At 46.9% G+C, this 25,281-nt stretch overlaps 4 protein-coding genes across 4 annotated transcripts; 3 read left to right on the forward strand and 1 right to left on the reverse strand.

Annotated features, from left to right (window-relative positions):
* Window positions 1-431: 431 nt before the first annotated feature.
* Window positions 432-8,114, reverse strand: N7481_011174 (reducing polyketide synthase sphB; the record flags this gene model as incomplete). The annotated part of the gene is made up of 6 exons (XM_057270393.1): window positions 432-1,797; window positions 1,854-2,269; window positions 2,325-2,609; window positions 2,663-5,017; window positions 5,074-7,393; window positions 7,450-8,114. The coding sequence occupies 6 exons, from the start codon at window positions 8,112-8,114 to the stop codon at window positions 432-434; spliced, it is 7,407 nt and encodes a 2,468-aa protein (XP_057117567.1).
* Window positions 8,115-10,329: 2,215 nt separating this feature from the next.
* Window positions 10,330-12,225, forward strand: N7481_011175 (major facilitator superfamily domain-containing protein; the record flags this gene model as incomplete). The annotated part of the gene is made up of 3 exons (XM_057270394.1): window positions 10,330-10,409; window positions 10,474-11,064; window positions 11,112-12,225. 3 exons carry the CDS (start codon window positions 10,330-10,332, stop codon window positions 12,223-12,225), a joined length of 1,785 nt encoding a protein of 594 aa, XP_057117568.1.
* A 3,607-nt stretch (window positions 12,226-15,832) lies between these two features.
* N7481_011176 (NACHT and TPR domain protein) lies at window positions 15,833-20,093 on the forward strand (the record flags this gene model as incomplete). The annotated part of the gene is made up of 2 exons (XM_057270395.1): window positions 15,833-16,207; window positions 16,260-20,093. The coding sequence occupies 2 exons, from the start codon at window positions 15,833-15,835 to the stop codon at window positions 20,091-20,093; spliced, it is 4,209 nt and encodes a 1,402-aa protein (XP_057117569.1).
* Window positions 20,094-21,743: 1,650 nt separating this feature from the next.
* On the forward strand, window positions 21,744-22,452 carry N7481_011177 (uncharacterized protein; the record flags this gene model as incomplete). Its single annotated transcript, XM_057270396.1, has 2 exons — window positions 21,744-22,189; window positions 22,266-22,452. The coding sequence occupies 2 exons, from the start codon at window positions 21,744-21,746 to the stop codon at window positions 22,450-22,452; spliced, it is 633 nt and encodes a 210-aa protein (XP_057117570.1).
* Window positions 22,453-25,281: the final 2,829 nt, after the last annotated feature.

Below are 25,281 nucleotides of genomic sequence, written 5' to 3' on the forward strand. Positions count from 1 at the left end.
AAAGGTCAAATAAGGATTTCAGTATGCCGCTCAGTGAAACTTCCCTGAGAACAACCGAATACGGCCCAGACGACAGGAACATACTTGATTTATATGTATGGGGTAATCAAGAGTCATTGAGGGTTGGGTGAGTGTGGCCAAACAATTCAAATTAGTTCTCAAGGATAGCCTGAGTCGGAGCTACTGTTCATCTTATTTGCTATTGGGCTGCCTTGCATATGCACTAGTTTGGCTTTTTACCTTGCATGTAAGGTGATTGACACAGCCACAATAAATTACTTCAAGTCACATTGTTAGAAATACAGTACGTACCAATATGTCCAAAAACATATGTATTTGTGTCAGTACGACTGCCTTTGAAACATGAAAGACGCGGCTGGCTAGCACGAAATGATATTCTTCATATTTTACTCACAATCTACTTGATTGCCTTACTCTTCAATGCCATGGAACAATTTCAGCATTCCATAAGCAGCGTGCTCTCCGAGGGCATCAAGACTGCCCATCCCCATCATTTCGAGCACACTGATATCGAACCCAAAAGTCGTCTTCCACCATTGTCTCACCTCAATGGCCACCAGTGAATCTATTCCCAGATCAGTTAGGGAGCACGACGTCTGCAGGTCTTCTTCTGGCTTTAACAAGTAGCTTAACACCCTCTTTCCGATCTCGACTGCGAGAAAGTGAGTAGAGTCGGGCTGACTAAGCAAAGCGGGATCGCCCTTGGCTTTGGCTAGGAAGGATTGCAAGCCTTCACTAGAAGTAGAGCCTGACGTAATATCGGCCTCTGCATAATTTTGGAAGACGGCCGCTCGGATATCTTTCTTCCAGAGCGCACGGTTTCCGGAAGTTCCCAGGGACACCCCTGAGCGAAGCCCAAGGCAGAAGTTGTTTGAGGCACAGAGTTGTGATTTATTCAAGGAAGGTTGTACGGCCGCCTCTATTGCCTCGAGGATCTCTCGCTCCGATACTGTGCCACCCAAGACATCGGAAACCTTAAGCCTGTGCATGAGCGACTCGTGCTCAGAGAGGTATCCAACTTCATCAACGGCACCGATCTGGATGGCGCAAGCCGGCAAACCCAGACCCAAGCGATACTGAGAGAAGGCGTCTAGAAAACTGTTTGCACCAGCATAGTTTGTTTGACCAGGCTGCCCGAAGAGACCGGAAACAGAACTGAACAGAATGAAGAAGTCAAGCTCGGCATGCATGGATAGGGAAGCATTGTGGAGGTTCCAGGTTCCTTTGATCTTAGGATCAACGGCGGTGTTCCAGTCCTTAATTGTCATGCGGGGGAAGCTCTGATCACGAAGTATCATGGACATTTGAAAGATACCCCTGAGCTGACCTTGAGCCAGTGCGATAGCCTTGGTCACATCGTCAAGCTCAGAAACGCTGCCGTGAACTAAATCGACGCGGCAACCCATGCTGGTAAGTTCTTCGGCAAACTCCACGTGCTCCTTTTTTAAACCCGCACTTCGGGAAAGATAGATGAGATGACGAGCCCCGTGTTCTACCATCCATGTGGAGATAGAGCGACCCAAGCCTCCGAGGCCACCTACAAGCAGATACGAACCGGATATATCAAAGCGGGTGGGCTTCTTCCGCCGCTGAACCTTCAATCCCATAGAGATTTGGCCGGCATAATTGCGCATTGACACGACGATTTTGCCTAGATGAACGCCTTGCTGCATGTACCGAAAAGCGTCGAGGATAGCATCAGACGTGAAGACCTTAATGGGTCGAATAGGATTTATGTGGCGCTCCTTTAAAAGATTCACAATGTTCTTGAGCAGTCTTCATGACATGTCAGCCGCTGCATGCCATATGGCCGTTCCATCAGTGACTCTTACCCTTTTGCAATGGTCGGCCTCGTGAAGCAAATTTGATCCAAGTCAAGGCAGCAGTAGCTGCGATTGGCCAAGAAAGCACTCATGTCGAGCTTTCCAGAACCTTCCAAGTCTCGCTTGCCAATCTCGACCATCTTGCCAAAAGCTGCAACGCACTTCCATGTCGCATGCAACAACTCGCCAGACAAAGAATTTAGTGCCAAATCAACACCTTCGCCGTTGGTCTCTCGCATGATGTCTGCAACGAAAGAGATGTTACGAGAGTTGAAGATCCGGTTTCTGGGAAGTCCAAAAGTCCCCATAAGATACTTGACCTTCTCTTCACTACCGACGCTAGTATATATCTCGGCGCCAACCATCTGGGCAAGTTGGATAGCAGAAAGACCAACCCCACCGCACGCACTATGAATAAGAACGGACTAAAGAAATTGTCAAAATCCAATCAAAGAGCGCAGAAAGGAAGAGATAACAAACCTGTCCTTTCTTTAGATTTCCAATATTGAAGAGAGAGTAGATCGACGTAGCGAACACGCAAGGCATGGCAGCTGCGTCCTCAAAGCTCAAGCCACTGGGAATGGGTTCACAAAGATCCTCAGATACGACCACCTGCGTCCCGAAGGCAGCACGCGTAATGAACATAACGCGGTCGCCGACCTTGATATCTTTAACCTTTGGCCCAGTGCAGCGGACAATCCCGGCGGCTTCATAGCCGAATTTATTTTTTGGAGCTTCAACGATGCCCATGGCACACAAAACATCCTAAATTAGAGTCAGATTCTGACAACCTTTTCTTCGGTGGTGTTTTGACCCACTCTGAAGTTCAAGCCAGCGGCATATGTTTCTATCTCGACATTATCGCCATTCAGCGATCCGGTCTCTTGCCGAGCCCAGTGTAAAGCATCAAGACGGCCAGGCTTGCTAGTGCAAAGCGTAATTTTGTCAGTCAGAGCGGATGTCAGAAGCTCATCTTGCACCGAGAATGGATTCAGACGTCCAACGTGGACAATGTTTTTGACAATTGCGTATTCAAACTCAGGCTCGAGGATTCGGTCTTCTTGGCGACTCTGGAACTTCTCAAATACTTCAATGATGTTGTCTAGAGAGGAAGCCACATGGTCGACCTCGCAGGTAGCAAAATCGACTACCATTTCGCAACGAATGGTCCTGGCAATACCATTGATCTGGCCAAATTTAGGGTCATGGCATTGGATCTGTGAAAGGCCAGTCACCCAGAGAATACCACATTCCTTCAAGTTTTGCACCAAATTTTTGAAAAGTTCGAAGCGCTGGTCATCCATATTCTCAAAAAAGGGGCCTTCATCGTCAAGCAAGGCGATGACATCCTGGCCAGTAGGCAATGGCATATCCTGCAACTCGCAATGATGAATGGTATACCCCCTGCTCTCCAGGACCTGAAGCATTGGGCTGACAGAATCTGACTCAGCGAGTGTCAGGAGCGTGACTCGTTTTTTAGGAACCTCCTTCATTGCTGTTGGCCTGGCCACAATCATGGTGTTCAGCTGATTTGGCTCTGCTGAATCATGAACCACAGCATCAGGAGTGCGGAACCCTGCTGCCTTCAACTCTCTTACCCAACGTTCGGCATCGACGTAAGGTTCATCAGGCCGACCATCGGGCTCACCATACCACCAGCCCGGTAGAGTTCCCCAAACGTAGTTGGGCCATTTGGAAGTTGGTGTCATGTCGTGAAGCAGGAGCCGACCGTTGGGCGCGAGAAGTTTACGGACATTGCTCAAACTCTCACAGAGAGACCTTGTTGTATGAATAACATTAGCTGCGAGAATCAGATCGTATTCATGACCATCAAAACCCTGCTCTGCGGGATCCTTGCTGATGTCAAGAGTAGTGTATTCCATGTTTGGGTGCGCACTGAAGCGTTCCTTGGCAGCAACGAAGAATCCAGGTGAAATATCAGTAAATGTGTACTGCGAGTATAGGATTTCCTTTCCAGGTGCCAACATCTTCAGAATGTTAGCAGTAGAACCGCCTGTTCCGGCACCAATCTCTAAAACACGGAGGTTAGGCTTGCTGTGAGTCAGATGCTTGAAGAAGAGCGATTCATCGCACAATTCCATGGAAACATATAATTTGGTCAATGTATCATCCGACATGAGAACCTCCAGCGCATCCACTTCGCCAGTAAATATCTTTTCGGCATTGCTGAAAACTTTCTGAATAGCGACAGCGCTATCACAGCTCTGAGTAAGGGACAATTTGCGGACAATGCACTTCACTCGCTGCTCAATAGCGGCATTGTCAAGGTGATGAAGTCTTTGGAGAATAGGAGACTGGAGGTGGCGATCGATCCATGCTCGGTATTTGTGCATATGGCTGATTGAAGTGTTCAATCCTGCAATAACACGCTGAGTGTGAATCATGCATAAGTTAGACAGCTCTGTTAGGATGGGCATATGGTCGCTGCGGTCTATCAAAGGTTTGATAAGAGTGCTGGCATCCAGGAAATCTATATGAGGACCCCATTTTGTGCGCGCAGTGGCGTCCTGAGATTTGCCGGAGTCCTGATCATCCAAGACAGAGAGCCTGATTCCAGAGCTGTACAAGACCAGCTTCCCGTCAGCAGATACACACTCCCCACGACCAACGATGGAGCCATTTGGTGTGTGATGGGCGGAGGCTCGGACTTGGACATCACTATAGCAGCGGTATATACAAATCTCTTCAATATGGGTGGGGACCATCATTTTTGTCGTGAGATCAACATACCCCTTTGACGCAGCAACACTGAGCAGCTGCAGTGAGGCATCAATGACCGTCGGGTGCAGATGGTAGTCCTTGCCATCAGTCTCCTTAACAGCAACTTCAGACGTCGCCTTCTGCGTAGTAGTGTCGGACCGGACATCACCCAGACGCTGGAATGAGGGGCCGAAGTTGAGGCCAGACCTGGCCATGGATTTATAGCAACGGCGGGTATTGACCTTACGCAAGAGAGGGTTCTTCTTCTTAGCATCTCCAAAGGCTTCACTATATGATCTAGCCTGGCCGACACAGTGCTTCGTCCAAACAGTTCCATTGTGGGATGCGACAGTGAATTCCCACCATTCGCTGTCGAGGGAGTCCGTCAAGCGATTACGATGCAACGTGGTCATTAATTCAACTGGCTGACCTTCGTTCAGGACAAGGCAGTGCTGATGACGATAGAGCGCAATTTGAAAGCTTCATCGACCCCGGTGACCTGTCGTACAGCCTCGCCAACCATCGCAGCGTAGCCGGCAAAAGGGAAGACAATATCGTCGCCGACCTTATGGTCACGCATCCAGGGGGCGTTGGTCAAATGGAAGACATTCCGGAACGTAACGTTAAAATCGTGACTCTCCGCAACCCGAATACCTAGAAGATCGTGATACTTATGCTCGCGATGTCGCCACTCCTTGCTCAGCCTAGACTCGTACCAGAATTTGTTCGAGTGGTCCCATGGGTATCTTGGGAGGTCCGGCAGAGTAGAGCCCTGGCTAATAACTTTTTGTAGCTCTAGAGTGGCATTCAGAACATGTAGGCCCCCGATGGCCGTTAGGAATGATTCAACATCATTCTGGTTGCGGATAAGTGCAGAAAGATATGGGGAAGAGCTGGAAAACTGGGTCTGGATTTGCCGTATGGGACCCGCAAGTGCTGAGTGAGGGCCTACCTCTAGGAAGACCATATTCTTTGCAATTTCGTGCTGGAGAATGGATGAGACGGTTGAGCTGAAAAGTACCGGAGACTCCAAATTTTTCTGCCAGTATTTGGGACTGAAGCTCGAATCTTTGGTGAGGAGTTTGCTCTCAACACTGCTGAAGAACAACCTTTTCGGGCTTTTGGCAGACACTTCATGTTCAATGAGGGCATGGTAGTCGGCACCTATTTCAACCATGTGGTGAGAGTGGTACGCTTTGTTGACATGCAACTTTCTTGCTAGGATATTAGGGCTGGCCTCTTTGATCCTGGAAATCACAGCCTCAACTGCTTCTGCGTCACCAGCGAGAGTTATACTTTTGGGTGAATTTTCGCAAGCAACAATTACCCCGGGTTGTAGATATCTCTTGACATCATCAGAGCCCATGCCAATAGCTGCCATAGCCCCAGGCTTGGCTTGCGTATTGGTAACCAGGCCACGGTAAAACGCAATCGTGATGGCTTCATTAGCCGTGATGGCCCCAGCAGCATATGCAGCAGCTATTTCGCCACTAGAGTGACCCACGACAGCTGTGGGCTGAACACCAACAGAGGCAAAAGTGTCGACTAGGGCAACTTGGATTGCCGTGCAGAGAGGCTGAGACAGCTCAGCTGAGTTGAGTCTGCTAGTATCAGCGGCCTTAAGTAGCTCTTCTTCAATGTTCCATTCCGGAGCATGCTTGAGGGTTTGCAGATGTGCATCGAGGGATTGGATGCTCTTCTTGAACAGAGGATAGAAAGAGCTTCGGATCAAATGGCCACCCATTTGGGGCCATTGAGCACCTTGACCTGTGAATACCATAACGATGCTCGGTGTTGCGCCGGATTTCAAGGGAGACGAAGTCGTGAGTGTACCAAGTAGGCCTTTTACAGCAAATGCCCGATAAGGTAAGTGTTCTCTTCTATTACCAAGGGTGAATGCCAGGTCACAGACCCTGGCAGGGTTTTTCTGGATGTAAGATTTATAGCCTGCAATCATCGCCTCTAGTGATTTGGCAGTATTGGCCGAATAAACAAGCAGTTGGGGTGACGTCGTAGGCCGCTCGGGAACTGGTGATACGCTGAAGCTTTGAGCGGAGTCGAGGATAACATGGGCATTGGTACCCCCAATACCGAAGGAGTTCACACTGATGCGCTCTCTCCGACTCTTGGGCCAGGGCATCGGTTCTGTGGGAACAGAAAGTCCATAGGAGTCCCACGGGATGTCGGGGTTGGGGTTGGTGAACTTGATGTTTGGAGGAATGATCCGATTTTCAAGGGCCAATACTGACTTGATCAGCGATGTGAGGCCTGAAGCTCCTTCGGAGTGTCCAAGATTGGGTTTGACGGACCCAATTTGGACGCCACCATAAGGGCCAAAGACACGACCGACTGCTCTGGCTTCGATTGGATCTCCGACCGCTGTGCCTGTACCATGGCACTCGACGAACGCGGTTTCAGAGTAATCCGTAATTCCTGCTAGTTTATAGGCATGCCTTATCATGGTCTCTTGGGAAACGTCATTTGGAACTTGAATACCAGCAGCAGTCCCTTTTCCGTCGTTGTTAGATGCCGTTGCCCGGATAACAGCACGGACGGGGTTGCCATCACGAACGGCATCGATTAGGGGTTTGATGAAGACAGCGGAAACCGCCTCTCCTCGAGCATAGCCATTGGCAGCAGCAGAGAAGGTCTTGCAGCAGCCATCAGGTGCAAGAACACCTTGATCTGTCATAGCGACTGTCATGCCTGGAGCCATTATCAAGTTGGCACCGCCCACAATAGCGCCTTCACAGTCACCCCTGGAGACTGCCAGGCATGCTTCGTGTAGTGCCACAAGGGCAGCCGAGCAGCCAGTACGAACGATCATACTTTATGTTTCAAGTTAGTAAATCGCATTTTCGAAGGAAAGAATTGACAGACTAACCTAGGCCCAGACAGGTCCATCTCATAAGAGACCCGGTTAGGCAGCATGAAATCTCCGTATCCAGTTACACGGTACGAACCTTGATGCTGGTTTTCTTTGGCAAACATCTCCACCCAGTCTTCACCGAAGCTGCCCATATAGCAGCCGATCGGTTTTCCTTTCCAGTTGGTTTCACCAGCATCTTCCATGCACTCTCTGGCAACCTCCAGCATTTGCCGTTGTTGTGGATCCGTGCGTTCAACCTCCGATTTTCCCATTGCGAAGAACGATGTGTCGACAGTAGCAAGATCAATGCTTTCGTCAAGGAAGTATCCATACTCAGTTTTGATACTGTTAGGCTTCGACGTTTCGGAGTAGTAGGCGGAAGCATTGTATCTAGACTTTGGGACTGGGCCGCGGGCATCGCTCTTGGATATCAAGAAATTCCACATTTGTTGTGGACAGTGCAGGCCTCCAGGGAGACGCACTGACATACCACATATGGCGATAGGCTCCTGGGAAGCAAATTCTGGGAGGTGAACCCCACCGCCAGAAGCTTCTTTGTCATTGATTTGATGTGAGCCATCAAGCGATGGTCCGTTTTCATAAACATGGCCATAGGTGTGGTCATTCATCTTGTTGTTGGGGGTTTCAGAACCATTCGCATCTTCGATGGATGTGGGCATTTTCTTGCTTTTGACGGAAGGCTTCTGAGAAGATTTATTAGACAGGTATTGAACCAGAAAAGAGATTTGTGGACAACAGGAGCTTGTAAATAAGCTCGTGTTCTTGATGTGATTGTCTCAAGCCTCACCCAAGCCTGCAGTACTAATGTACCCCTCTCATTGTTGACAACCTATATCGTGCAGTGCCAAGCAATATCGTGCAACACCACTAGATATCATATGCATGTACACGCTATGTTAGTCTGTTACAAAACTTTGGCGCTGTTATACTGCCCAGCCAGTTCTGTGGATGTTCCATTAGGCGAGATCAGCGTAATATTGGAAATATGTACCATCTCGAGAAGTTTTCATGAATATGGGATCTATGGGCGATTAATATTCATCGTCTTGGATCGGCGATTCATATAAGTGGCAGCGGTGACCCATTTATGGCTGGCTGATTGATACCTGGAATGAATTTCAGGAGAATCAAGCAGCCACCTTATTTCGCTTGGTTATTCAGGTATGGTCAGCTGGCAGGCCCCCACACACTGTACAAGGTTTGCATCCACTAATGTAAGCCCCTTGCGATGGGCAAAAACATTGCACTCAAGAGATCTCATCTTGCCATCTTCTCCACCTTCACGCAGAATGTTATACAGTACTAGAGGGCCGCATTTACACTTTTGGGAAAAAACTAAAGGTTAATGATGACATTACTGAGGTCATTGAGGTTGTACTCAAGAAGCGTAACATTTAAAACAATGATTGAGAAGAACTCGACGCCGCTTTGATCCTCATTAGTTGATAGAGAGACAGAGTTCTTGGTAGCTGCCCAGCTAGCATCGATGGGGCGTTCAACTAAGCATTGAAATGGCAATATGCAGCCTAATTTCAGACGTAGGTGAGAATAGCCCATGAGAGGGTCCGAGAACTTCACATGATTACAATTCCAGAATATTGGAACTATTCTTTCTATCTGTTGATTTGTTTGTGTACTTCACGAATTTTTCACCGCCAAGCTTTTAATCAGTTTGCGAGGGCATTCTCAACAACTAGGTTTATATAAAGTTTCACGGCCACGTTAGGCCGTTAGTTGTCATTTTGGTAATGGTATTGCAGCTTGCATGAAAGTCTGGTCCATTCCATAATAAGAGCAGATGCTATTTAACAAAGGTTACTGCGTTGGTAAGTAGGCTAATGACTAATTGCCAAGTAATAACGTAATTCCCGGCCGTCTCGAACACCCAGCCGTCCCGAACACCCCAGACACCATACTAATTACGATATTTCAGATTATGATATTTCAACCCACAAGGGTTTATATAAGTTAATGGGATATTCAAGTATTAAATATGTCATATTACGTATATTTATCAGGTCAAAAACTATTTTCAGGTTCTGTAATATTAATATATAAATATGCATCACCTTGTCGGCGTGTATTTCAGTAATATATGTAAATAACAATGTAATCTATTGATTGATGAATCCATACTAGTTAATGTATTACCAGTAACTATCCTACCAAAAATCAAGCAATATTGTATTCTTGTTGTTGATATATAGCGACCTGAAATATCGCGTTTACTATGGTGTTTAGGGGTGTTCGGGACGGCTGGGTGTTCGAGACGGCCGGGAATTACGTTAGGTAACTAATGTATCCGACTAGTAACAGTGACTTTGTCACGACATAAAGAGATTGGTATCTCACCGCCCCGATGTCCTATAGGTCAAACATTCCTTGGCTGAGATTTTGGTATTTGCTTCCTCACATACCGCACACCTGCCCACAGCACATAAAACTTTTTATACGAATAAGTAAGAACTTAATAATAATTTAAATATAATAATTTAATTTTTAATTTTTCATATATTCGGTTGGAAAGCCGCGCAATGTAGAGAAATGATCTGCCTTTGTGCATAATAGAGGCTGGGATGCGGGGTCCATTACCGATCTCTTTCCTAGCGAGGACGACATGGATCTACTGCATTGCAGGTATCAATCTATGTAAGTAGTGGAGCCCCTTGCAAAATCCATCTCGTCGGTTCACATAATATATGCAGACAGTGGCAACATATTGCAGTTGTTGGTACACCGACATTTTATCTGCGGGTGGCTTTGCATAAATAGCCATCATATACCTTGTCCACCCATCTGAAGTCTGTAGTTCTTTCTATCTGGTGTTAAAATAAGTGGCTATTTTCCACGCCTTTCTCCAATCCCATACCGCTCATGGCCGCAGACGATCCCAACTTGCCCATCAGATGGGACGGTGCATTGCATGGGCTTTATCCGTATCTTGGTACCGCAGGGTAAGGGAAGTCCCAAGGTATGTCAATCAGAGAATCAAACTTACTAATTGCCAACCATTGTCAGTCTCGGTGTGGCGCTCTTCCTTACTGGTATCGAGGCAACCATTGTGAGCACGTCACTAGTTACCATTACGAATGATCTTCAGAACTCGAGTCAAAGCAGTTGGGTGATCACCTCCTATTTGCTAACATATACCGGTTCTCTTCTCCACTCCCACTGTTTTCAATTCAGCGCGCCTCTGACTGACAGTATCGTCCTAGGATTTCTCATCATTTGGTCGAATGGCGGTAACTTATTCGGGGTTAAACGAGCTCTCCTCACTTCCCTGTTTATTTTCACGGTGTTCTCCGGTGGCTGTGCTGGTGCACAAAGTCTCAGCGCACTGTGCGTTGCCAAATCACTCGTCTTCTTCCTAAGCAAGCAGAAAATAACTCGTCTAAATTATAGAATCATCTGTCGGGCATTCCAAGGCCTTGGTGGCGCTGGTGTCTACACCTTGACGCTCTTCTCTCTTCTTCGCATCTATCCTTACGAACGATTTGGCATGGTCAGTTCGATTGCTGGTGGAATTATATCCCTAGGGCTTGTACTAGGCCCTTTATTTGGAGGTGCTATTTCAAATAGTGGAGCCTGGCGCTGGGTATTTTTGTATAAGTATGGAAACTTTGCTCCTCAATTATTCAATCTAACTGTGATCGCAGTGTTCCAGCAGGTGCTCTAGCTTGGCTTGTTATTTTAACGATCCTTCCGGACCAATTTCCAGATGCACCCCAAATGCCGACTGGAGAGTCAACATCAGAACGAATGTGGGTAGACACAAGGGCTTTTTTCTACCAGTTGGACGTTCTGGGCGCATTTCTGGTGCTGACTACATGCTCATTTCTCATTGCTGCCCTCCAGGAGGGGAATTTTGAGTATCTATGGTCCTCAGGCCTGGTCATTAGCTTTCTTGTTATCTCTGGGGTTGCGGGTGTTACATTTGTCTGGTGGGAGTGGTTTGTTGATCAATCTGGTCTGAAAATTGTGGCGGTGTTTCCGTGGCGGCTGACCCGCAACCGAATCTTTATGGGTGTTGCTCTGTGTGTATTCCTTCTCCTAGAGCCCACTGACTCAACTGACCAGTCTCCATACAGCGGATTCTTTACAACTGGTCTTCCTATGACCGTCTGTATCATCGAGATTCCGCAGCGATTTCAAATCGTCAACCAAAGTTCTCCGCTCGGTGCAGGCGTGAAATTGCTGTCATTCGCGCTGAGCTGTCCACTCGGCATCATAGGCTGCTCTATATTGGCAGGGCGGCTTATGATTCCCTTTTGTTACATTGCGTTAATTGGCATAGCCTGCGAAGTCACTGGCATATTCCTCTTCTCGGAAATACCTTCAACGACACACCTTTGGCCAGGGCAATTCGGATACCTTGTTTTAGCTGGGCTAGGAGTCGGCCTCGCTGTCTCTGCTTTCTATATGGCGGTTTCACTTGTGGTAGATCTGGAGGACCAATCGACTGCTATGGGTATTGGGATCCAACTTCGAATGCTAGGTGGAGTTCTGGGGGTCGCAGCTTCGACCACTATTCTGAATCATTATCTCAAGAGCCGATTGTCGCACTCGATGCGACCTGAGGAACTGAGTGCTCTTTTGAAAACGACCGAATCCATCAAGAATTTTTCACCGGAGATTCAACTTCGTGCTCGCGAGGTATACGCACTGGCCTACAGCATGCAGATGAAGCTGGCGGGTGCATTTTCAGTAGCCCAGTTGTTGGCCGTGGCGATGATTTGGAAGAGACAAAATGTGCGGTATTCAAAACATTAGTCAACCTTCAATCCGCAGTCTGGAATGATCTTCGCTTATACCCATTTCTGCTATCTTCTTATATACTCCAGTTTTTGATGACTTATCTTGCCTTCAATCTTGGGCTCACTGGTTTCAGTCTCTATGCCCCTTTCCAGCAACATCTGCAGCCTTTCATGCTTCCAGAGTGGTTTTCTTCTGTTCTAATATCAAGAGTATTAGCGATGGCAGTTTCGCAAAATTGTTTTTGCACAAGAGATCAGTTATCATGGTTTTTCACCCCTTGTAACGCAAAATAACCAAGATCACAACCAGTATTGGTACCACTACCACAAGCAAAATGTTCCATTTTCATTTTTTAGCTTAACCAACTATATGTACATTGAGAAGTCTATATGAGAAGTCCCTAAACAGACAAATAATTCAGACATGTACCAAGTTCCAAGGGTTCGGCCTCAACAGGGTCAGCTGAGAATCAGACTGATAAGCTATGTCAAATTTCAGTACCACAATAAGAGACAGCTGGTGCCTCCCAGTTCAATCATGTCATCGGGAACAGGGTTCTTTGCTAATTACCGTTATGGGAGCGAGAGATAAGGCAGAGTAAAACAACAAGCAAAAAATACACTTATGACAGCCTTGCACCATTCATCCGAGGCTGGACCTCCAGGCGCGAGAAGAGGCAGCGTGGCGAGTGCAGCCCAACACACCATTTCGCCTTCTTGATCGCTGATGCAACTATTTATCTCAAGCTAATCGAGTTGAAACGGATGCGACCCTCACGACCCAGGGTGACGCGACTTACCTGCCAACTGGCTCTACCCAAGCGCATTGTTTCTTGGCTTGACTTCCCCCGACTCCAAGAGCATGTCTGGAAGAAACTCGACCGCACGGCCGCCTTTACCTCGCGTCTGCTCTTCTCTTTCGACACCCAGTTAGACAATGTTGCTGCAAATCTCCATAACAAGCCAATTTATTCAGATGCCTTTCTAGGGAACTTTCAGCGCGTCTCATGTAGGCATATATTGCGCCGATCTCTTCTCTGTCGGAGTCGTTTCGTATCCACCTCGGAGGTTTTAGAGTGTCCGCGGGAGCTTCTGGTCATTAATGAATGACCTGAAGGAAATGAATGAATGTAGGTTTTATGGCTGTTTCAATGCCATAAATTTGTAGCCAGTAGCTTCCAGAAATAAGCACGAAATAATTGCCTGAGGCGCTTTTAAGAAGCACCCTCTTGCTCCAAGGGTCACGGTTTCTCTGAAACACAACGGTATTTGCAAGGCATGGTTTGTTTTTCCTAAACGGGGCTCACTCTTTTGACTACGCAAAGCCCTTGGTGCCCGGGTCCCGTTTTGATCTCCGGCCAGCAGAAAATGAAGTCCTGGGTGAGCCGTGGGTGAGAATGAAACGAGACGAAAAGAGCGTATGCGGGCTTCGACCACCGTCCACTGTTTTGCTCACGCTTACAGCAGTAGGCTCGACCATATGGCAGACTCCTTACTGGCTAACCGCAAAATGTCTGTCGATCTCAGTAAAAAAACCGACAGTGGATATGTGAGACCAAGGTTGCTGGTCCGGGCACTATCCTCTGGGAACGGTGGAAGACCAATGCTATAGCAAGCAAGGCGTCGGGATTCTTTTGGCTTGTCCATCTATGGCGTCACTGTGAAATTTCTTTGAAAAGTAAGTTTTGATCTATAAATTTTACAGTTGATACTATTGGTAATACTTTCTTTGTACCGGTTGTGACCAATTGAACTCAGTTTTTAGTTAAGAGACAATGTTTGACTCTATACATGAACTTGGAGGATCAAGATGGAATAAAATCATTATCCCAAGAACTTTGAACCGTGGAGATTGAAGTAGAATGTGCATTATGTCCCTAGACTAGCAATTAACCCTGCATCAGACTCGCTCTCACCTTGTGGTAAATAATCGTTTCGCTGCTAGTGTGATCGTACCGTGTAACCAGATTCCGTAATAGTTTTGTCACTGCCGCAATCGCATTTTGATTGTAAAGATTTGTTTTTGTTTCATAGTGGAAAAAGACTTTTTCTTTCAGGGCCTACGCTCTTTCTATCCAAACTTCTTGGCACCATAGTCAACGGTGCTATTGATGGGGACTGGCGCGACGGGATGCGAGATACTATCACAACTTGAATACTCGCAGCCAGACTCAATGATGCCAGTCTCGATTGCTTGCTGACCTGCAGCAAAAGTGAAATCACCGTAGTCAAATTACATTAGCTCACTATAGTTCCTGGGAATTCAAGAAGTTTGATAGACCTATTACCGCAAGAATGAGTGGTTTACGCTACACAGCGCCCAGGGACATCACTTTGAGCATACTCATGGCCCAAAACAGACTTGAGAATTCCACACAGAAATTGGCTCCTCAAGGAACATGAATGCAGATATTGAGGGTAAGTCACTAGTAATGACTTGCCAATCTTCATGACTGGCCGATATATTGGATCAGGAAACATTACCGTTAGTCAAGGTACACTGGATGTTGTCAGGATGAGGAATTGAGGTTGTGGCTAGTACTGTATATGTCCAATAGAATCAGACGATTGATTATAGGTGTTGAGATCGGTTGAACGATCTCAAGGGTCTCTATCCTCGAACCATGTTGGATTTCATCGATACGCTCCGCTCTCAAGGAATCAGCCATTACGTCTCTCTCCCGCAAAAAATCGTATGCGGAGACCAATCTTCTGGAAAGAGCTCCGTTCTCGAGGCAATTTCAGCGCATGAGAGTCCTAAGACGCTACCCTAGCCTATAGAAATCCTTTAATACTATTCACTAGTGAGCCAATGATCCCCAATTAAATAGTCTCCTATTAGCTAGCTCTATGGGCATGCCCATCTACCTTAGAAATTCGGGCAGGGGCATCCCCGATTGCCTCGGTCAGTTTTTTTCCAGCTTTAGTAGGTACAAATCAGTCTATTTAACTCACCTCCTCTACCTAAATTATGAATTAACATTAATAACAAGATAGATTAGATTAGTATGTATTAGATAATACCAGAAAAAAAGACAAGAAAAGTCATTTTAGTCAATTTTTTTCAAAAAAAAGCCCTAATAATAGAAAGATGCACCAACTTGCCTTAACACAATATATATATCTAAGTTGTGGGATAAATTGTAATGAGCAATCTATTTGGTATTCTACCACAGTGAAGAGGGAGAAATTAAAACGTAGATAAAATACACTAGTAATTTAGATTTTCTGCATAATAATAATCCAAATCTGGGGGCCAAAAGGCAGTTTTGGGCATGCCCAGATCTAGGCCATAGCGCGCCAGAGTTGGATTATAGAGGCTCCTGGATTCGTGCAATCGATCTTAACACCCTCAATCAATCAACTGATTCTATTGGAGATTTTCAGTACTAGCCAGTACATAAACTCCTCATCCTGTCATTTATCTACGTGACCTAAGTCCGTGTAATCAAGCCGGGCCCATTAACTGACGTGGCTGGCCTTAATGTGTTGGTGGCTGTTGGCGAAACCCGTATCGAGATTAATGGCCGTACCCCGCAGTGGCCTTTTAAAAATGAGATAATTCCGACCCAGTTTCATTCACTTGGACCCCATCCTGGAGGTTAGCGAAGTCTATTGTCACAATGGCTGTTTCTACAGACCAGTTCTCCGCCATTTACGACAAGGCGATCCAAAAGTACTACGAAATCACGGGGAGACGCTCGCAGTTGACTTTATCGCCAAAATTCGCAGTGTTGACGATCTTACGAAAGAAATCGACGAGAGAAAACAGCACCTTTCGCGAATTCCGCGAAAGGCGAGGCGCCATCTTCGATGTTCTGGAAACCGCCCTAATCCCAGTGCAATTGTTCGGCGACCTCGCGGCGGGGGGAGCGTCGATGGCATGCCCCCCCCAGCAGCCTGGTCTTTGGAGCCGTGATTCATTTGATGGGTGCTGCGAAGGGTGTATCGGCGTCCTACGACGCGATTCAGGACCTGATGCAAACGCTACAAGTATGGTCTAGCAAAATGTCGATGAGGACGTGAGAGAGGAAATACTGAACGAAATAGGATTTCACCGCCCGACTAAAAGCATACACGCAAGAAGCTATCTCTGAGGCCTTATCCGACAAGTTGAGCGATATCATTGTGACTCTTATCGAGATTTTATGCTTGTCATCCAAGGCCATCCGACGTGGCCGACTGCTTAAGTTCACTCGCAATATTTTACTCGGTAATGACGGCGCCATTCAAACCGCGATGGTCAGACTTGGCAGGCTCACTGGAGTCGAAGCAAACCTAGTTGGGGCAGAGACCTTGACCGAGTCGAAGAGAGCCGGTCGTGTAGTTGATGGTATATCTGTGACTGTCAACGCCACCAACGCGACTGTCCTGGAGACCGGAACGACGGTCAATCAAATGAGCGCACAGGTACATGGGATGCAGGAGATGTTAGAAGAGCTGATTGTTACTGCAAAAGAGGAAAATCAGGTTCTCCATGAGGATCAAGAAGCCCTGCAGAGATTCGTCAACCAGGTGGTTAGGCCGTCCAAAGTTGATTCGGTGCAGGAATGGTTCCACAAGATACATAAAGCCCGTGTGGCAGGCACAGGAGACTGGATTCACAAGGAGGATGTTTTCCAATCCTGGATCAATAAGGAAACACCGGTCATGTTTCTGTCTGGAAATCCGGGGGCAGGGAAGTCATTTCTGGTGGAAAATATGATTAGTTATCTTCTCGAGCAATTTTGCACGGGTCTTCACCGTGACCCGCTGGTTTCGATTGGATACTTCTTCTTTAAGGGTGACAACCCCCAGACTAGGTCTTTTCACCAGGCGTTGCGAGACCTAGCCTTTCAACTCAGCAAGAGTGACCCAGAGTATCAGAAGTATCTCGCAACCATTGAGGGATATGAACAGATTAGCACTCTTGAGAGTGCCTGGCGCCTCCTCTTCGGGGAATACTTCCTAAAGAGATCTGATAATGAGAGCACCACTTACATCCTGTTGGATGGAGTGGATGAAACTCTGGACGGGGAGCGGAGAATCTTCATCGATCTAGCAAGGGAGCTGTATGATAACCAGTCGTGTTTGCAGCTAGCCATCGTTGGCCAACCTTCTCTTAGCGATCAGCTTCTTGAAGGCCTCGGGGTTAAGGTGCCAACCATTCACGTCACCAAGCAGAAGAACTCTGGCGATATTACCCAGTACATCCATGTCAGCATCAGAAAGTCATTGGTTCTGCGAAAGGTGTCGGCAAAGCTACGGAATGAAATTATTGACACACTCTCGGCGGGAGCAGAGGGCATGTTCCTTTGGGTGAACTTAATGCTCCAGGAGTTGATTAAGAAGCGAAATGAAACTAGTATTCGAAAAGCACTGGCGCAGGCTCCTCGGGGACTCAATGAGATGCTTCGACATGTGCTGGCCACTTTCTCCCGAAGCTCCAACGAGGAGGAGCTCGAGTACCTCAATGAAACTTTGCTCTGGGTCACATGCGCCAACCAACCCTGGAGACTATCCGACATAGAAACGATCCTCAGACTGAAATCACCGGAAGGTGATGGCATGATTGACCTTGAAGGTGCCCTACGTCGCCAATGGGCGTCATTCTTCACCCTGCACCGAGAAGATGGCCTTACAACGGCCGACCTGGAGAATGGATCAGCCCATCTGGACGCTTTTGGCTGGCTGGCCGATGAGGAGAAAGAGGATGAACATGAGAGTTGCGAGGAGGACTACTTCACGGCCTTCAACTCAAAACCGAATACTACTACTGTAACCTTTTGCCATTCATCCATTGGCGACTTCCTCCGCGATGAATCGGAGGGCAAGGTGTCGGCTACTGGGGGTCACACAGCTGTCGGGGTGAATTACCATGAAGCCAGACCACATATCCTCAAGACTTACTTAAGGCTGATCACCGATCCTGAGTTTACAAGAAAGGCCAACGACTCAGGGCATATGCTCCAACATGCAGCGCGACATTGGGGTGACCATCTACTCTCCACTTTGCCAGCCCAATGCTCATTAGACGACAGGCGAGATATTGCAAAGATGCTATTGACGGTCTTTCGATCGGAAGAATCAATGTTGAACTGGCTTGGTGGAAACATTTGGGTGCTTCGTAGCGCAACCATCGAAGCTCTCCGACCATGGTGGGAAGGGCAAAACGTCCACGAGGTTCTATCTCCGGAAGAGAAAGAGTTTATGTCCACGATGGAGGATGATCCATCCAATATATTCAAACCAATGGTAATGTTCTGCATCAAGAGGTGGCTGTTGGAAGACTTGGATAATCCTGACCCAATGGTCTCCATGGTCTGGCGCTACCAAATGTTAGTTAAAGGTGAGGAGGCCCACGATTACGATAGAAACATAACAGCGGAAGAAATAGTCGAAGCCGCTGAGTTCGGTGGCTTCGAGAAGACCAGTCGATGGTTTCGACAATGTGCGACCGCTCTGCGTCAATCGTGGTACCATGAAGAAGCCCTCGAGTATTTCATACAGGCGATGGAACTTAATCCAGATGATTGGCGAACCATGCGTGAGTTAGCACATACATACCAGGACCAAGACGACTGGCAGACATCTATTGAGTTCTGGGAACGGACTCGACTAAGCTTGTTGACCACAATTAAGGAGTCACCAAAAGACACGACACTGAAAGAACATCTTCATGGGTGCTTGGAGCAGATGGGTCAGATATATCGGGATAAGGAGAACCGGCAGAAGCGATTCGAGGCAGCTCAAGAGGCATATAAATATGCGCCCTCCTGTTGGACCTGTATTGCTGCCCTTCTGGAATGTCATAACGACAACCACGATCACAAAGCAACCATGGACGTGCTGAAGAAGTTAGCGGAAACTCCAGCCCCGGAAGAGGATTGCTCACAGTTAACTCAATTCTTACTGGCCAACGTATTTGATGTTGATTTGAAATCAAGGCTTGCTGCAGATGCCGCATTGGCTACCAATGATCTGGACTTCGTGTTGGAGAACTTGCAAACGGCAGCCAGGGTGGCTCGAACAGCTTCGAGGACGTTGATTGCTGTAGAGGTGGATATGGCAATTGCTAGGATTTACAGTGATATCCTTCTTGACCACCTGAAGGCAATCATGTGCTGGGAGAAGGTCATGGATACATACTCTTTCTCCTCGGATGGGACACTTATCGGAATTATTAGACATCTCGCCTCCACGAACCTGGCTCAGGCGTTTCTCTGCAACGCAATCGAGGCTGGAATTGACACTCCAGAGGCGGTAGAATCATTGGCCAAACTTGAGAAGGTCGTTGACCGAAGCCAATCTTATTCCTTTGGAAGTTACGCATCCGTGCCAGCCGTCTACTTGGGCATCTTCTGCCACCTCCGAGGTCAGAAAGACAGGGCTCGAGCTCTCTTCCGATCCTCACTACAACGAAGCGTCTTAAGCCTCCGCGACAATCACCCCACAAATGACGAGCTTACTGACCTGCAATATACTCTGATTAGGGCGGGAGACTTGAAGAATGTCGTTGCAATAGCCCACAGAGCAGACGAACACAATAGTGACCCCTGGTATATATGTCGCGGTTTATGCCGGCGAAAAATACCTACACGGAATGGTTTTTCTATCTGTTCCATCTGTTTGGAAGAACAATGGTGTCCGGAGTGCGTCAAACTCATGGAGTTGGTGATGCCAAAGAAGAGGTGTCATTCACAGCACGTGGTGTACTGGATCTCCATTCCCCCCCAATCAAAGAGCATTTCCAGCGGTATGATGCTGGTCGATGGCGAAGAAATCGAGTTCGAGGCGTGGTTGAAACAGTTGAAGAAGGAGTGGGCTCTTGATGCTTCCAATCCTTCAAATTCGACTGCAGGTCAGTTTGGTTTAGGTGACTTTTTACTAGGCATTGTGGCGTAAGTTGGAATGAAAGGATGTAATTTTAATGATTGATGCAATTTGTATCTATGGTATGGTGGGAAGAATAAGATTCTAAGCAGACCAAGACATTGAAATCGAATTGGAGATAAGATGCTATTTTATTGGCGACCTCACCCTGTTAAGGGAGATCAGGAATATGTATAGTTTGACCGTAACCGGCCACCTGCAGCTGCGCTTGCAGCAATGCTAGCGGCTTCCACGGGAAGCTCTCTAAGCTGGCGCACTGTAAGGTCCCTTGAAGTCTGAAGGGCCATGTCAATTTAGCTTCCCATGACGGAGTGCTTGGCATAAATTTCGAGGCACTTGCTAGGACCATACACTTTAAATATAGTCTCTCAGCGTCCTAATACCACCTCAATCCCAAATTTTATGGGGGAAGTTGTCCATCGGCACGCTTTTCTGGTTCGTCCTATTGATTTGACAGTGGTGGAAGCGGTGTGTATTCGGGTCGATGAATTTTGTGTTGCCAAAAGATATTGACATCAAGCTTAGTGTACGGCATATATTAAGGTGTTATGTTGTGGTAGGCAAGCTGAAGGCCCACCCAACCTAATCTAAGAAAAGCGTGAGGCCACGATCAGATGATTACAAGGCGCCAGATATAGCCTAATTATCAGCTCGATATTTCTTTCAAATTCTGGAGAATCCGGAAGTCCTTACGATTCTAGAGCAGTAAATGTTAACTCAGAGGCCGATTTAGTACGGCTAGCAGACTAATATTGGTAAATCATCAACAAATGTGTCCAGGGCGGGGTTAGGATTGGGATCATTGCGGGGTAAAAAATCGGTTTCTGACAGGTCACAAGCAGAGTCAAATATCATTAAATAATTCGATCGTTTTTTATTAAAGTTGGGTTATACAAATATTATATTATCTAAGATCAAGAAATCATTCACCACCAATATTTTGTTTTCGTTTTTTGCACCTCTACCTAGATTGAGGACCCTCAAGTTGAAGCGGTCCAATGAAGTGTGAGTGATGACGTTGAATTGCCGCCGAGACCCACAGTGGAGTGCTGCGCCGGCTCCTCTGGGCATGAACACAGCCCACCTCGAGAGGGGATAACAGGACCTCCACCCCAGTTTTGAAACGGGGTTCCTGACCAGAGGATGTCATCTTTAAATTAATTCCATTTCCACCACCCCATCAGTGCAATCCGAACCTCATTGCTTCATCATCAAGCTACTATACCTCATTCAAGTTCTTCTATTACTCTAAGTTATCCCATCCAGCTCTAAATATTCTCTATCTTTCAAGACTGCGCTTTTGCGGATCTCAATTTTATTTTCCTCTGTATTTATAACTTTTCCAAATTAGACGACGAGTCTCTAACCCTCGAGGATAGCTTCACCTTTACGGGCGAACGTGTCTTATATCCACGCACCCTAACTTTGTTGTGGAGAGATCTGCCAAGGGGATTCGCCGCAGGGCTACTTCAATATTCTGCTTCTAATTGGGTGAGTAAGATCCATCGTTGGATGATTGTGGCTGTGTCAGCGCGAATGATTGAATTCCCCCAACTCTTAACTTTCTCGTCCTGCAGTCCTCCAAGACTCCGACTCCCCTTGAGTAGTCGTTAGATTTACTATAACATACAGATCACCATACATACGCAACAATTCTACAATATGTCTCTAGGTATCTCCGTCGGAGATATAATTCTCTGCGCCCAGATAGCGCATCGTTTGTTTATATCCATTACCAGAGGACGCAAACAGGCCCCACAAGACCTTAAAGAGCTCCAAGGCGCATTGTTTGGTCTCTATTGTACCTTGAATATTTTGAAAAGAGAATTCGATACCGTCATGGTTAGGGCACCTTTCGAGCACGGCGCTGCTTTGGAATGTATGATTCAATCCTGCCAAGAAACACTACACGAACTCGATAATGCCACGGCCCAATATCGTGAGGCTGCCAGCGATCCAAATGCAGCAATTGGACCTATCAGAACATATCTTCGGGTACAATGGAAACGAATAATGTGGGGCTTCCGCGGTGATACTCTTTCAAAATATCGACAAAAGCTTCAGATGCATACTGATTCGCTGAATCTGCTTCTGAATACTTTTCTATGGTCAGTCTCTCGGGCTGTCACATCCCGACCTATCACACGTCTGTGGAACGAAACTAAAAATTCTTATTTTTTGCAGGTCTGCTACGGGTCGCATCGAGGACGGGAGCCGCTCCCAGGAACAGAGGCTAAACGAGCTTCTGCAACAAGCATCCCGGTTCAACGATGAATTCCAACAATCTATGCGGACTCTTCAAGCCACCATGCAGCCTACACAACGACATCATATTCTTGGCTCGCGAGTTTCTATGTGTTTGACAGGTTGAAAATCGAAAAGGGTTATTGGCGTTGACAGGGGACTATGTATGAATGAGAATGTCGATCTACATAAGCGTGGCACCTGGGCATATATTGTGAGCCCCATTGGACAACGGGGCGTTGGAAATATTTCATTATTGGATTGGCGTTGACGGGATCCAAATTTTAACAAGCATTTGGATTTACATAAGCGTGGCATACATTAACTAAGACCTCCATTGGGCAGCTTAAGCGGGGCGAGGCGTTGGGACTCGGAGCCCTGGAAGATTTCAAAATTAGATTTGAATTTCTTTTGTTTCTTTAGGCATGACCTCATGGATCGGAATGTATAAACACTTTAAAAGCCTGGAATTCATATGGATAGAGTTACTTCACCCACCCTTTTGAGTTTAGTTCAAGTTGGTAGGCAGAAGTGGACATAGTGCAAAGTAATTCAGAATACGTAGTATGCATGCTAAGCTCTGCTTAGATGGTGATATATCCCCAGGCTCACCCTCACGAGTGCAGGAAACTCTTATTGTCTATCTTAAACCACTGTGACTAGTTTCTATTAAATACTACGGAGTCAACCATGAGCTTAGCTAGATTATGGTATAGGATACCCTCTGTCACACATATATTGCACTCATCCAATGTCTGTTTCAGCTCTCTGCAATCGGGATCATACGAAACAAGTATACCAATGCATGGCAAGAGATAGAAGCAAAAACAGCAAAGCTCCTCCGAGTCCCATTCCATTAAAGATTCCCGCAAGACAAGTTCCAATGTGTCCCCTTCACTGACGTCTGGATTATATCAACAGCTTCATTTCTGTCAGCAAATCCTTCAGTCTTGCCATCTCATTGTCTATAGAGCGAGTCATATAGTAATTCCACATGGCAGCAAGACAAGAAGCTAGCTGCACGCAGTTTTGAACCACTTCACGGTAAGACCGACAAGTAGCAAAGTCAAAGCCCATGAGCTGACGACAGATAATGTACTCGACTAGAAATGAAAATACAATAAATTTACCCAATGCCATATTCGTCATGAAGAAAGCGAATGTTGCTTAAGAGCCGGTCTCGTTTTGAGAGACTGGAATTATCGGAAGACTGTGTGTGTTGAGTTGATAGTGGGGAGGGGAGATTGGAGTAGTCTTTTGAGGCCATTAGAAAGTCCTGACAAAGATTGTCGACGAGAAAAAGTCTTGGGATTGAAGTTTTGGAGTGAGTCTTGTGAAAATCGAACCCAATCGAGGTGTCTTCCACGGACAAGGAAAGGTTTGAAGAGTTCGAGAGGTGTCTAGCGTGATGAGGGCAACGTTTTGGCTTTGCTAAACAAAACTCAGCCTCGTCTTAGCGGCTGCACCGCAAGAGAAAGAACCTAACGCGCTGTGTAAATCCAAAAGGCTACTACTACTAGTACTAGTACTAAAATCTTTCTTGATCTGTGAACAATTACATGATGGGAATTTTTGAGATGCTTCATGTCACACAGGCTTAGTCAGTCCACACCGCTATAACTAACTAGTTCTTTGATATTCCCAGCTAGCCAACCATCCTACATACACTTACCAGTATCGTCACGGTTGTCTCTCTGATCCTCAGACAGTAAGAATGATAAATATATGGCTTGCTCCATTCAATGTCCGAGATCTGTGCTCTAGCATCATACCTCAGAACATGCCAATAATCCAACTCAATCCAGTTCTACTGAAGATGCTGCTGACCTGATGAAGGAGCGACCCCAAGAGGCGCGCACATCCCAAAAGTCACACATTGACCTCTTCTTCTATTCTTCTCTTCCTCTCTTCTCTCTTTTTCTTGTCTTCTCTTCAAAATGTGAGAATGCTTCATTTGAAGGGGAAGGACCTCGCTCACTTCGAAGGTGGGGGGGGGGACTCTTCTCTTTCACTTGATGAGGGGCGCGGACTCGTCTCCTCTATCCAGTGGGGGGAATTCTTCCCTTCATGCTGATGGGATGACGCCGGCCACCTCTAGTTCAATGTGGGGGGAAACTATTCCCTCTATTTCTATATGGTACTTTGAACCTATCTCTTGAAATTTGATCTGACACAAGCCCCCATTGTTGGAATTGAACAAAATGACTAACCCTATGTGTCCGCAGTCCCCTGTTGCCGAGGCTGTTAATATCAGTCAGAACCCTCCTTGTCACGGTTCCGAGAAGCGCTCCTCTGGCCTTTCCGTTACAGACCGGTTCGCGATTTGCTGGTCATTCCGTGGCCCGGACGATGCGCCAACGATGCGCCTTCACTCAAAAAAGCTGCTGAGTATTTGTAGGAAACCACAGGTACCTTTCGGCTGAGCAAACACTAACTATACTACCAGGGCCAGAGAAAAGTAAATTCAACTTCATCAACTGTGCCTTTCTCGGTACGCTCAGCTATCGGGGCTGGTTTGGTCACACACAAGATCTGGAACTGCACTTGGGAACACAAGCGCAAAGAAAAAACGAACACAGATTATTGTGACGAGTACCATTTCGATATTTCCCTGTCGGAGAACTAGTGACTGTTGGAAAAAAGCTTGACATCAAAACACTCGCAGGTACGGCCATTGCGTGCTGGTGGGGAGCAGGCTCGGAGCTTCGCCGGTGCTCAACACCTCTCTCCTTCCTACATATTCTCCCTTTGTCTGGGGTCAACCCAAGGCTACACCCTGCCTGTCTGTGCCATTTATCTCTTACCACCCGCCGCAAAATCAACAGTCGTTAGCGCGTGGCCGTCGTCTAGCGACACTTAGCTGCGTTCGCGTCCCGGCCCGAGAAACCAGCAAACACGCCCTGCTCGCCCATTGCGCCCTCCAGCTGGAACCAAAAAAAGATCCACAATATTGTGA

Source organism: Penicillium waksmanii (assembly GCF_028829765.1).
Source record: "Penicillium waksmanii strain IBT 27052 chromosome Unknown utg000009l:1.0-4314994.0:1.0-4318279.0, whole genome shotgun sequence".
NCBI lineage: Eukaryota > Fungi > Ascomycota > Eurotiomycetes > Eurotiales > Aspergillaceae > Penicillium > Penicillium waksmanii.